Genomic DNA, 12418 nt, shown 5'->3' on the forward strand with positions numbered 1-12418 from the left:
GCCTCCATGGCCCGAAGCCTCCAATAAGTTTGTGGGAAGCTTGTTGCTTGAATTTTGGCCACTTCCTCCTGACAGAGCTGGTGTAACTGAGTCAGGTTTTGTAGGCCTCCTTGCTCGCACACGCTATTTCAGTTCTTCCCACAAATGTTCTATGGGATTGAGGTCAGGGCTTTGTGATGGCCACTCCAATTCCTTGATTTTGTTGTCCTTTTGCCATTTTGCCACAACTTTGGAAGTATGCTTGGGGTCATTGTCGATTTGGAAGCCCCATTTGCGACCAAGCTTTAACTTCCTGACTGATGTCTTGAGATGTTGCTTCAATATATCCACATAATTTTCCTACCTCATGATGCCATCTATTTTGTGAAGTGTACCAGTCCCTCCTGCAGCAAAGCATCCCCACAACATGATGCTGCTAACCCCTTGCTCCATGGTTGGGATGGTGTTCTTCGGCTTGCAAGGCTCCCCCTTTTTCCTCCAAACATAATGATGGTCATAATTTTTTTTCTGAGGTCTTGGCTGATTTCTTTTGATTTTCCCATGATGTCAACCAAAGAGGCACTGCGTTTGAAGGTAGGCCTTGAAATACATACACAGGTACACCTCCTATTGACTCAAATCATGTCAATTAGCCTATCAGAAGCTTATAAAGCCATGACATAATTTTCTGGAATTTTCCAAGCTGTTTAAAGGCACAGTCAACTTAGTGTATGTAAACGTTTGACCCACTGGAATTGTGATACAGTGAATTATAAGTGAAATGATCTGTCTGTAAACAATTGTTGGAAAAATTACTTGTGTCATGCACAAAGTAGACGTCCTAACCGACTTGCCAAAACTATAGGTCGTTAACAAGAAATGTGTTGAGTGGTTGAAAAACTGTTTAATGACTCCTACCTAGGTGTATGTAAACTTCCGACTTCAACTGTACATCAGTTTTGCTGGATGGACAAGAAATGAATGCAAACTAGTTAATCTACCCAAATAAACAGCTTTAATCTCAGAAAACAGTGAGAAATACAGAAGAGGAAGGCAATAGGTAAATCTTTGAGCAGGGGAGAATAAACCACAAGACAGCAGCAACTCTACTACTTTTGCACTTCTACAATTGCTGTCAGGCTCTGGGATTGGAATGCAAATAGAAAGTTATTTATTTCTGAATTCATAAATATGCTGGACTCTCATTGGCATACATACACTATGCTGTATATTTATTTGTTTGAGTTGTTTTTTCCAAATCAATTGCAAGCCTCAAAACAAACAGGCTTGAGTGAGCATCTCCAAATATGTGCTCATCCAGTGTGATTCCCTCAGCAGTTCTATCTTCTACAAGATGCAGGCTCTTAGCAGGCTCACAAGGGATCCCTGGTAAACAGTGGAACTGTAGGAGGAGGTGCAACAATTCAGGAGGATTTAACATGTGGTTGAGTTGGCTTGTAAACACAGCTCCAATCAACACACATTTGGAAAAGACTGAATCCATTAGAGGATTTCTTATGATTTTACATTTCACTACCGCAAGGAAGATAGTTGTCTTTATGTTTGACCATTGCTTTATTTGAAACTCAACCATTGCTTTTTTTGAAACTTTGTATATAGACTCAATGCCATTGTTTTATGTGTGGGTCAGTTCTACTCCTTTTGTATCTTTTGAAGCAATATGTTACGAACCGGCTCAGGATTCGTAACAAAAGGGAGACAACGTGGAGACAAGGTGTATCAAAAATATATATTTATTAAATAAAGCAACTAAGAAGTTAACAATGGCATGTGTAATCAGTAATCAGTAGTGTAAGTGAGTGTGTTGCATACTTGAATGTAATAATGCAGAGTGTTGAAAGGTGCCAAAGCAAATAACCAAGAAAACCACAAAACTACACAACCAAAGCAACAAGGTGTCTGTGTGGAGAGAGTCTCCTCAATGAATGTGGAAGAGGTCCATTTATCCTGGGAAACACCCGAGCCCAGGTGTTTCCCATTTATCTGACGACCCTTCCAACTCCGCCCACCGGCCTCCTAATAAAGAAACAAGAACAAGAGAGAATACGGCAGACAGAGTGGGAGGGTCGTCACACCCCCCCCCATAAAACCGGGGACCAACAAGGGCCCCGGAACAAGGTACCAGCCTCTGCGTCCCAAATTTACAAGAGGTTACATGTGCACCTTCCACTTGCCCCAGCCAACCTCCTTCTCCCCAGACCTCAGCAACCTTTGTGTACAGGAAGCAACTTTTAAGAGGAAAGAAGAAAACGAGACCAGGAGGGAACAGACAGGAACGACAGAACACGACAACCCCAAATTGACACAAGCCTCTGCGTCCCAAATTGACACAAGCCTCTGCGTCCCAAATTGACACAAGCCTCTGCGTCCCAAATTGACACAAGCCTCTGCGTCCCAAATTTACGAGGTTACATGTTCACCTTCCACTTGCCCCAGCCAACCTCCTTCTCCCCAGACCTCAGCAACCTTTGTGCACAGGAAGCAACATTTAAGAGGAAAGGAGAACACAAGACCAGGAGGGAACAGACAGGAAAGTTAGAACACGACAAAACCAAACAATGGTCAGTCACATAACACTCAGGAACAGGTCACACAAGAGACCGCATCTCCCAACGGTTCATAGTCACTCCTCAACGGTTCATAGTCACTCCCCAACGGTTCATAGTCACTCCTCAACGGTTCATAGTCACTCCTCAACGGTTCATAGTCACTCCTCAACGGTTCATAGTCACTCCTCAACGGTTCATAGTCACTCCTCAACGGTTCATAGTCACTCCTCAACGGTTCATAGTCACTCCTCAACGGTTCATAGTCACTCCTCAACGGTTCATAGTCACTCCAACAACTCTGCTGAGCACACCAGACCACAACAAGAGAATATACAATCACACCGGGCACCACAGAAAAGAGATGAGAGATGGAGCTTCCCCAAAACTTACAATAACTCAACCCTAGTCTTCATGCAGATTTGCGGTGGGTAATTATGCACTGTAGCCCGCTGGCGAGGAAGTAACCCCCCAGCACGCTGGTAGATTCCACCAAGCCACGGATGTGCTCCCGAGACAACTGCTCAGTCCACAGACACCACACAAAAATAACAAACTTTAACAATGCCCAACATATTCCAAAAATGAAACACGTCGCTAAGCCTATCAGGGGAAAAAGACTATAGCTCCAGGTAGTAAGTTTCACTACCCTATCCAAATCTCCCACCGAGGTACACAGCTGATTGTACTCACCTCAAACCAATGTTCCAACAGCGAGTAAAACAAGCGTTTCCAGGCTAGGCAGGACCTGGAAACTAACCAATGTACTCTCTCCAACACAGCACACAAACAAAACCAACAAAGGCAACCAGTACTGAGCACCAAACTCAAACTAGCAAACAAAGCACCTCAAGTTAACATACCTCCATGTTTTCTCCCAAACACAAGTTCAAGATCCCGGATGAGCCCCCACTTGTTACGAACCGGCTCAGGATTCGTAACAAAAGGGAGACAACGTGGAGACAAGGTGTATCAAAAATATATATTTATTAAATAAAGCAACTAAGAAGTTAACAATGGCATGTGTAATCAGTAATCAGTAGTGTAAGTGAGTGTGTTGCATACTTGAATGTAATAATGCAGAGTGTTGAAAGGTGCCAAAGCAAATAACCAAGAAAACCACAAAACTACACAACCAAAGCAACAAGGTGTCTGTGTGGAGAGAGTCTCCTCAATGAATGTGGAAGAGGTCCATTTATCCTGGGAAACACCCGAGCCCAGGTGTTTCCCATTTATCTGACGACCCTTCCAACTCCGCCCACCGGCCTCCTAATAAAGAAACAAGAACAAGAGAGAATACGGCAGACAGAGTGGGAGGGTCGTCACACAATACAACAGTGTTGGATAGACAGGGAAGATAGGAGAGTGAGTCAAAGGGCAGTTGGCAAGATTCAAACCCCTGCTGACTCAAGCATACATGTCTCCTGGTCTCAGCGGCCCTAACAGATGGACCAGACTGGCCACTCCATACATTTTGTAGCGTCAACTGCTCCACCATAAAGATAATCTTTGTGATTGCAGCGAGTTGTCATACGACTGTGAGATGTAGAATATCAAAAAGTCATTATTGTTATAAAAGAAGCCTGAAAATAATGTGATCTATACTACAGTGATGGGACTGACTTTGATTGTAGAGCAATCCCTCCCAAAATAATTATATTTAGATGTTTAAAGTAGGATATTGCAGCTTTTTATTACTCAATGGTTTAAGCGCTTCAAAGCTGTTGTTCTTTACATGGATAAGTGAAATGATAGTTGTTCTTTAGATGGATATCTGCAGACAAAATGCTTTAGTCAATTGCAGATTGTCCCATAAGCAAAACACCTGTCCATTTTGCAGTGTAAACATGAAGATTCAAATTATTAATTGACAAGGACATTAACTCTAAAATGGTACCAATGTAGGGTTGTCCATATTATGACAATATTGGTACAAGTTTAGGACAGCCTCAGTCTCAGCAAGACTTGTTTAAATTCTAATGATGGACACCATACAAATATGCTCACTGCAAGGTCCACTAAAATACCTTTCTGTAATATGACAATAGACCATAGACCAAGGACACCCTTCATTTCTCTGCTTATAGTTATTATAAAAAGTCATCTCTATGTTGTCCATATTAGGACAGCCATCTCTTTGTTGTAAGACATATGATAATCAGTCATTATGAATGGTGGTGCTGGTCATTACCAAACAGGCAGCGTATGTATGGAGGCTGCATTCAAATATCAAAATACATTGGGAAGTAATTTGGTTTATAAATTAAATACTGGTGATTGTTTATATTGGTGTAATGACTTGCAATTAGAGAATTAACAAATGCCTTATTAATGATTGGAAACTGTTACCCAAATTAGTCATTTGCTTTTGAACGTAGTTAAGAGAGGAATTAAGATTTGTTGGCTTTTTGTTGTATGAGACAATGCTTCACTGTGAGGATGCTCATATTGGCACTCTCAACTTAAAATCCCAAAAGATCCCACGCAACCTTCATCATATTGAGTTGTTTCATATCATATTGAGTTATATTGATCAATAGTAATTATTTAATGAAGTCATAGTACAGTAGGACCTCAAAGACACAAACCCCAGTGTTACAGATTGATTGCTCAACCGAACTGACAATATCAAACTGGGATATGTAAAAGTAAAACACATGTAAATATGCAATCAATATTTTTCTATAAAGGTTTGGCGTGTTTTTTTAAGTGAAATTCAAAGTTACAGACATTTCTGTGTTCCGAACTACCTACATTCTCAGCGAGTTCATATGTTTGAGGTCCTACTGTAGTAAATGTTAATTATATTGTTTGATAACCACCTTCAGTATTTACTCTTGAACAGAACCACCTAATTGTCACTTTTCAAACTGAATAGTACCATTTGAGACAAAACTTTAAACAGTGGGCACCAAGTCATTGTAACCACAGAGGCAACAGACAGAAAAAAGTTACTTTATCTTCATCGCCGTCATTTAGTGGTCAAATCACAGTACACAAAAATGCTGGATTTACAGAGCTCCAGTGTAAACAACACGATATCAGCTAAGTATGGCAAGCCACAAAAATTAGAACAGCTCCAGCAGAGATGACATTGTATTTGGCTCCACAGCTATCTGCTCACACATATAAAATCAGGCTGCAAGTGTCTCACATTGAATGGAAAAGTACAGATGATAAGGTCCTTGACCCTTTCTCTGATGTGTAAATATGACACTGTCCTTTCAGAAGAAAAAAAAACGGTTCCAGGAACCGACGGTTTGTGAGTGAACAAAGCAATTGAAAAGTCAGCTCAAGTGAAGTAGTACAACAGTATGACACATCCACTTCTCCATGCATTTATCTATGATCTGTGACTCAGTAATGAACTTTCACAAGGCATACATCAAAAAGGCCAAAAAAATCACCATAAATCCAAAATAAAGGAATTTACCTAGATAACCAAAAGGGACAAAATCTATAATCCGTTGAGTGTTAAAGTTGTCCAGGTGTAGGGATATTAGACCTGCAGGTCAGCCAGTTGGCAAGGTGTTCGTCTTTATTACATTGCCTGCCGCTCACATCATATGTCCTCAGAGGTTTCATTATCCATCTAAGGATATTGTTTTGCACCTACAAGAAATGCCTTGGGTGGTTTTTAACAATACCCCTTTGTTCTTCAAACCCCAACCGGGCAGCTGAACATAGGCCCAAGAGTTTTTCTTCCTCCATAATGAAAATAAACTTTTAAACAATTCTGGAATTTATCCATACAGACGTGTGAATAATACCTACAGCTGTGCATTTTGATGCAGTCCACTAGCTGAAACAGAATAGGGGACAACAGCAGAGCATTTTTCATTTAGAAAGTGGACTTTTGATTGTCATCTTTTTTCCACCAATTGTAGCTCTCAAGGTTATGATATTTTTTGTTTAAAAAAACCTGTTTCAAGGGGAATAGAGTGAACCCCATTTAATCCAAATAACATGTAAAGAGAGTGGTACGTACAATGTCCATATTACAACAGCCTCAGTCTCAGCAGGACATCAGGCTGTCCTAATATGGACACCGTAGTTGCCCACCATCTGCCAAAGGTGGAATACTGCATCATCTCCCTCGGGTGGACCAGAGTACAAACCAAACAAAAAATAGCACTGTATACCAGTCAGGCAGTGTTCCTTAAAGTGTCCAAAGGTGCTATCCTCGACCCATCCCGTCCGAACCCACCCCCATCCATAGCTCCTTCTGCCATTACACATGGGTCTGCATGCGTTTCTGCAGCGGCCGCGTCTGGTCTGAGTTCTGTGAGGACGACTGTGAGTAGTGGGAAGATGAGGAGGCGGCCGAGGCCTTGCTGTCCTTGTCAAACTGCACGTAGCCGTCCTGCTTGCTGTAGCTGCTCACGCTGCTGTCACACTGCGTGTCGATGAAGGAGTTGGAGTCACTAAGTGAGCCCCGCTGGAACTCGCGCTCGCACAACTCGATAGAGCTGCTGCCCATGCCAAGCACAAAGCGCTGGCTGTAGTCGTACAGGCGGTTGGGCCCAGCACCTAGCGTGTTGTAGATGTTTGTGAAGGACATGCCCGTAGGCACACGCTGCTTTCCCATGGTGGATGAAGAAGAAGCCAAAGGGTTCCTGACCTCAGCGCCACTGGTCTGGTTGGCGGCCATTGACATAGTCGGGGTGCCATGGTGCTCCTTGAAGGTATTGACACTGTAATAGCCATTGGTTGGATCCTTGTGGAGGAGAGGGGACAAAGACACAAAGGGAGGTGTTAATTTAGTGTAAGGATAGGAGACGAATAAAATGGAAGGCATGTCAGTGCAGTTACTATTTTGGTAGTTGTTATTGTGATTGCAATCGAACTGGTCATTGTTAGCCAAAGAACATCTCAGGTCTGAATCACAGATAGCCGTTCCTATCTAAACTAATTTTCTCATTAGGCACAATGGTGATAGTAATGAAATGCATCTTGCCAGTATTGCCGAGGGCCACTAGGTGCTCAGGTCTAGTGTCCGATCAAGAGAAGCATTGTGCGGAATTGGAGCAAGTCACCTAAACTAAACAACACCAAACAGTGTTGTGTGTAGAATATTTTATGCTATTTGCACCATGACTCCTGCATGCTTTGTTGACTATGAACTTGCTCGTTTACACGAAACATTTTTTTAAATATATTTTATATTATATTTTGTCTGTCCCAGACAATGTTTGTTCCCACACTCTCAACTCTGACTCTATTGTTTACACGGACTCTTGGCCTCCGATCCTATTCTAACCACCTCTCACCGGCTTTGTATTCATGTTATCTGATGAAATTTCTGTACAATATGATCTTGTTACCATCCAAAAGCCTGGGTTTTCTGCACGTTAACACGATAATCTTATTACCTAAAATTGAGAAGGTAGGAGGAGGTATGTTATCATTTGTTTTCTTGGGTGTAGAACTTTATTTTTGTGTCCAGTTAGTGCAATTTATTTAAAGTTGCCTTGCTAACTTCAGTAGCTAGCTAGCTACCAGCGCAAGTGTGCAGTTTTCTCAGCCAAAATGGTAGAATAGCAAACGCTGAATTGCAAGCGAGGGTTGACCTCTGCCTGAGATCAGTTTCATGAAGAAGGATGAAAAGGTGAGAGCGTTCAATACCAACTGGTATCAAATGTATAGCTGGTTAACATCAAGCCGCCTGTAATTGCACATTACGATGCTTTACATACTGAACATCTTTTCTGGACTGTCGAAAACAATTATGAATGATTTGATAGCTTCCATCGCATCATCCATTAAATGTTAGATTAAAGATGATGCAGCACATTTTTTTCGCGTGCGCTCAAGTAGGCTTTGCACTTTCCTCCGGTATTTATTTAGCAAAGATGATAACATGTAATCACTCCGGACAGACACAAGCAAAAACTCATGACATAAATGTTGCCGCAGCCTGGGCTACACCTAAACATTACAAATCTGACATGCTGTATGGGATGAAAATTAGACAATTCTTCTGTCTGATCAACTGTAGGCTACTAATAAGAGCAGCTGCATACAGCCTATGTGCCCTGTCCATTTGGTCAGGGTAAACTAATTGGTAACGTTATGTATTGATGGTCAATTTGTATGTCTGGAGAAAATGTGAATTTGATCAAATTTAGATTATATCCAAAATTGGGCTGGCTAGGCTGCCTATATGTTTTTAATCAAAAATGATTACCTGGAATTAATCAATCGACATACTAGTGATGGCAGATGTGAGATTTGTTTTTATAAGGCCTACAATTGCATAGGCCTGCATGATGCAAACATGCATAAAGCAAGCTCAGCCCTGTGAGTTCTATTGTCTATCAGTTGTTGTCTGGGTAGAGGAAATCCCCCTCCTAATCTAGTCTAAATATAATTTATATGGACAAATATAAGGTAGCTGCAGTTTGACAAGGTTTTCATCCCCCCAGGGCCAGGAGTTTTTTCAAACCACGTAACTTGATTAGGAAAAACTGGTCCCATGTCACGTCCTGACCAGTAGAGGGGGTAGTTGGGTCAGGACGTGGCAGAAGGGAGTGTGTTTTTTATTGTTTCATTGATTTTGGCCGTGTGACTTCCAATCAAGCACAGCTGTAGAGGGTTGTGGTTGATTGGGAGTCACACTTAAGTTGCCTACTTTGCCTTGTGGGGTTGTGGGTAATTGTTGATGTCAGTGTGCTTGTACCTGACAGGACTGTGTTGGCTGTCAGTTTTGTTGTTTTTTGTAAATGCATAGTGTTCGTGAATTAAATATGACGAACCCTAATTCCGCCGCATTTTGGTCCACTTCTTCCTTAGACAGCCGTTACAGAATTACCCACCAAACCAGGACCAAGCGGCGGAAGAGGAAGGAGCAGCAGGACTACAGCGTGATGGACCAATGGACTTGGGAACAGATCCTGGACGGAGAGGGACCATGGACTCAGGCTGGGGATTATCGCCTCCCGCAGTGGGAGATTGAAGCGGCAAGAGCGGAGAGGCGCTATTACGAGGAGAGAGAGCGCAACGAGCGCGAGAGGCAGCCCCAATACTTTTTTTGGGGGGGGCACATGGGACAGTCGGTGGAGCTGAGGTCGGAACCAGAGCCAGTCGGGATGACATTGGAGGTGAGCGAGGGATATGAGGCAGAGACTGTGACGGGGTTAATGGGGAAATTAGGAGAGAGAGAGATGAGAGAGCTGTTAGTGTGGTGCATAAAGTACGGCATTCGCCCTAATGAGCGTGTCGTGGGAATAATGTCACCTGAGGCAGCTCTCCATATTCGTCCTGAGGTGCGTGCTGGTTGTCTGGTAAAGACTGTGCCTGCGCCCAGAAACAGGCCTCCTGCATGTCTTCCCAGCCCTGCACGTCCTGTGCCTACGCCCAGAACCAAGCCTCCTGCATGTCTTCCTATCCTGGTCAAGCCTGTGCCTCCTCCACGGACCAGTACTCCAGTGGGTCTCCCTATCCTGGTCAAGCCCATGCCTCCTCCACGGTCCAGTCCTCCAGTGGGTCTCTCCACCCTGGTCTCTCCTGTGCCACCTCCTCAAACCAGGCCTCCAGCGGGTCTTCCCAGACTGGTGAGTCCAGGGTCTGCGCCCAGAGCCAGGCCTCCGTTATGTCTCCCCAGCCTGGTGAATCCTGAGCCGGAGCTGCCAGAGCTGCCAGACTGCCCAGAGCTGCCAGACTGCCCAGAGCTGCCAGACTGCCCAGAGCTGCCGGAGTGGCCAGACTGCCCAGAACTGCCGGAAAGGCCAGACTGCCCTGTACTGCCGGAGTGGCCAGACTCCCTGTACTGCCGGAGTGGCCAGACTGCCCTGTACTGCCGGAGTGGCCAGACTGCCCTGTACTGCCGGAGTGGCCAGACTGCCCTGTACTGCCGGAGTGGCCAGACTGCCCTGTTCTGCCGGAGTGGCCAGACTGCCCTGTTCTGCCGGAGTGGCCAGACTGCCCTGTTCTGCCGGAGTGGCCAGACTGCCCTGTTCTGCCAGAGTGGCCAGACTGCCCTGTTCTGCCAGAGTGGCCAGACTGCCCTGTTCTGCCAGAGTGGCCAGACTGCCCTGTTCTGCCAGAGTGGCTAGACTGCCCTGTTCTGCCAGAGGTGCCCGCCTGCCCTGATCTGCCAAGGTGCCCGGCCTGTCAGGATCTGCCCGAGTGGCCCTCCTGCCTTCCGGCCCAGCCCGAGTGGCCCTCCTGCCCTCCGGTCCAACCCGAGTGGTCCTCCTGCCCTCCGGTCCAGCCCGAGTGGCCCTCCTGCCCTCCGGCCCAGCCCGAGTGGCCCTCCTGCCTTCCGGCCCAGCCCGAGTGGCCCTCCTGCCTTCCGGCCCAGCCCGAGTGGCCCTCCTGCCTTCCGGCCCAGCCCGAGTGGCCCTCCTGCCTTCCGGCCCAGCCCGAGTGGCCCTCCTGCCTTCCGGCCCAGCCCGAGTGGCCCGCATGTCTTCCGACCCAGCCAGAGTGGTCCGTCTGCCAGGGTCAGCCCGAGTGGCCCGTCTGCCCGGCGCAGCTATCGGCGCCAACAAAGTGGGCGACGCCAAAGGTGGAGCGAGGTCCACGTCCTGCACCTGAACCACCTCCAGGATAGGTGGGTTGGGGAGGGAGGGTGTAGCACAGTGCCGTCGGTGACGGCAGCCACCCTCCCTTCCCTCCCTTATTGTTTATATGTTAAATTTTGTTGGGGATTTTCTTATTTTCCTTTTTTAGGTGCATCCCGGCGTCTGCACCTTGAGGGGGGGGTACTGTCACGTCCTGACCAGTAGAGGGGGTAGTTGGGTCAGGACGTGGCAGAAGGGAGTGTGTTTTTTATTGTTTCATTGATTTTGGCCGTGTGACTTCCAATCAAGCACAGCTGTAGAGGGTTGTGGTTGATTGGGAGTCACACTTAAGTTGCCTACTTTGCCTTGTGGGGTTGTGGGTAATTGTTGATGTCAGTGTGCTTGTACCTGACAGGACTGTGTTGGCTGTCAGTTTTGTTGTTTTTTGTAAATGCATAGTGTTCGTGAATTAAATATGACGAACCCTAATTCCGCTGCATTTTGGTCCACTTCTTCCTTAGACAGCCGTTACATCCCATCATAGCCCATATAAAACCTTTGTTACAGCTGATTAATCACTGTCATACCTAATAGGGTGCAGAATTTTCTTAGTTAGGTTAATTTATAAGGAAAAATTCCAGGCCCCAAGGGGTAAAAATTGCCCCACCGCTCTGGGACCTATGGTACCACCAGTCTGCTTGCAGTTGTCATTTATTGTCAGGTATGTGGATGATCAAGGCTTTATTCAGGAATGTTTCTTCGGCTACGTTGATGTGCCAAGTGGGCAAGATGCGCATTCTGTGTTTGAAGTTATGAATTTTGAGATGTCTTATTTAAATTCATAGAGAGAGCTCCTCTGTTTGGACCACCACCCAGGACAATGGATCGGATCCCAGCAGGCGACCCAAAACAACGGCGCCGCAGAAGGGGCAGACGGAGTGGTCTTCTGGTCAGGCTCCGTAGACGGAGGCACATCGCCCACCGCTCCCGAGTATACTACTCGCCAAGGTCCAGTCTGTTGACAACAAGGTAGACGAAATCCGAGCAAGGGTTGCCTTCCAGAGAGACATCAGAGATTGTAACATTCTCTGTTTCACGGAAACATGGATCACTCGGGATACGTTATCAGAGTCGGTACAGCCACCTGGTTTCTTCATGCATCGCGCCGACAGAAACAAATATCTCTCTGGTAAGAAGAAGGGCGGGGGTGTATGCGTTATGATTAATGGGTCATGGTGTGATCATAACAACATACAGGAACTCATGTCCTTTTGTTCACCTGACCTAGAATTCCTGACAATCAAATGCCGACCGCATTATCTACCAAGAGAATTCTCTCCGATTATAATCACAGTCGTGTATATCCCC

The 12418-nt window shown here is 45.5% G+C and overlaps 1 protein-coding gene across 2 annotated transcripts in view; it reads right to left on the reverse strand.

Moving 5' to 3' along the window:
* Positions 1 to 5485: 5485 nt before the first annotated feature.
* LOC115148587 (kin of IRRE-like protein 3) overlaps positions 5486 to 12418 on the reverse strand; it is a 312244-nt gene continuing 305311 nt past the window's right edge. For both annotated transcript variants that reach the window (XM_029690610.1, XM_029690611.1), the window contains exon 16: positions 5486 to 7263. In XM_029690610.1, coding sequence (XP_029546470.1) covers positions 6778 to 7263 — 486 coding nt within the window. In that variant the 3' untranslated portion in view covers positions 5486 to 6777. The remainder of the gene's footprint in view (positions 7264 to 12418) is intronic.

This window comes from Salmo trutta, chromosome 15 (genome assembly GCF_901001165.1).
Source record: "Salmo trutta chromosome 15, fSalTru1.1, whole genome shotgun sequence".
Lineage (NCBI taxonomy): Eukaryota > Metazoa > Chordata > Actinopteri > Salmoniformes > Salmonidae > Salmo > Salmo trutta.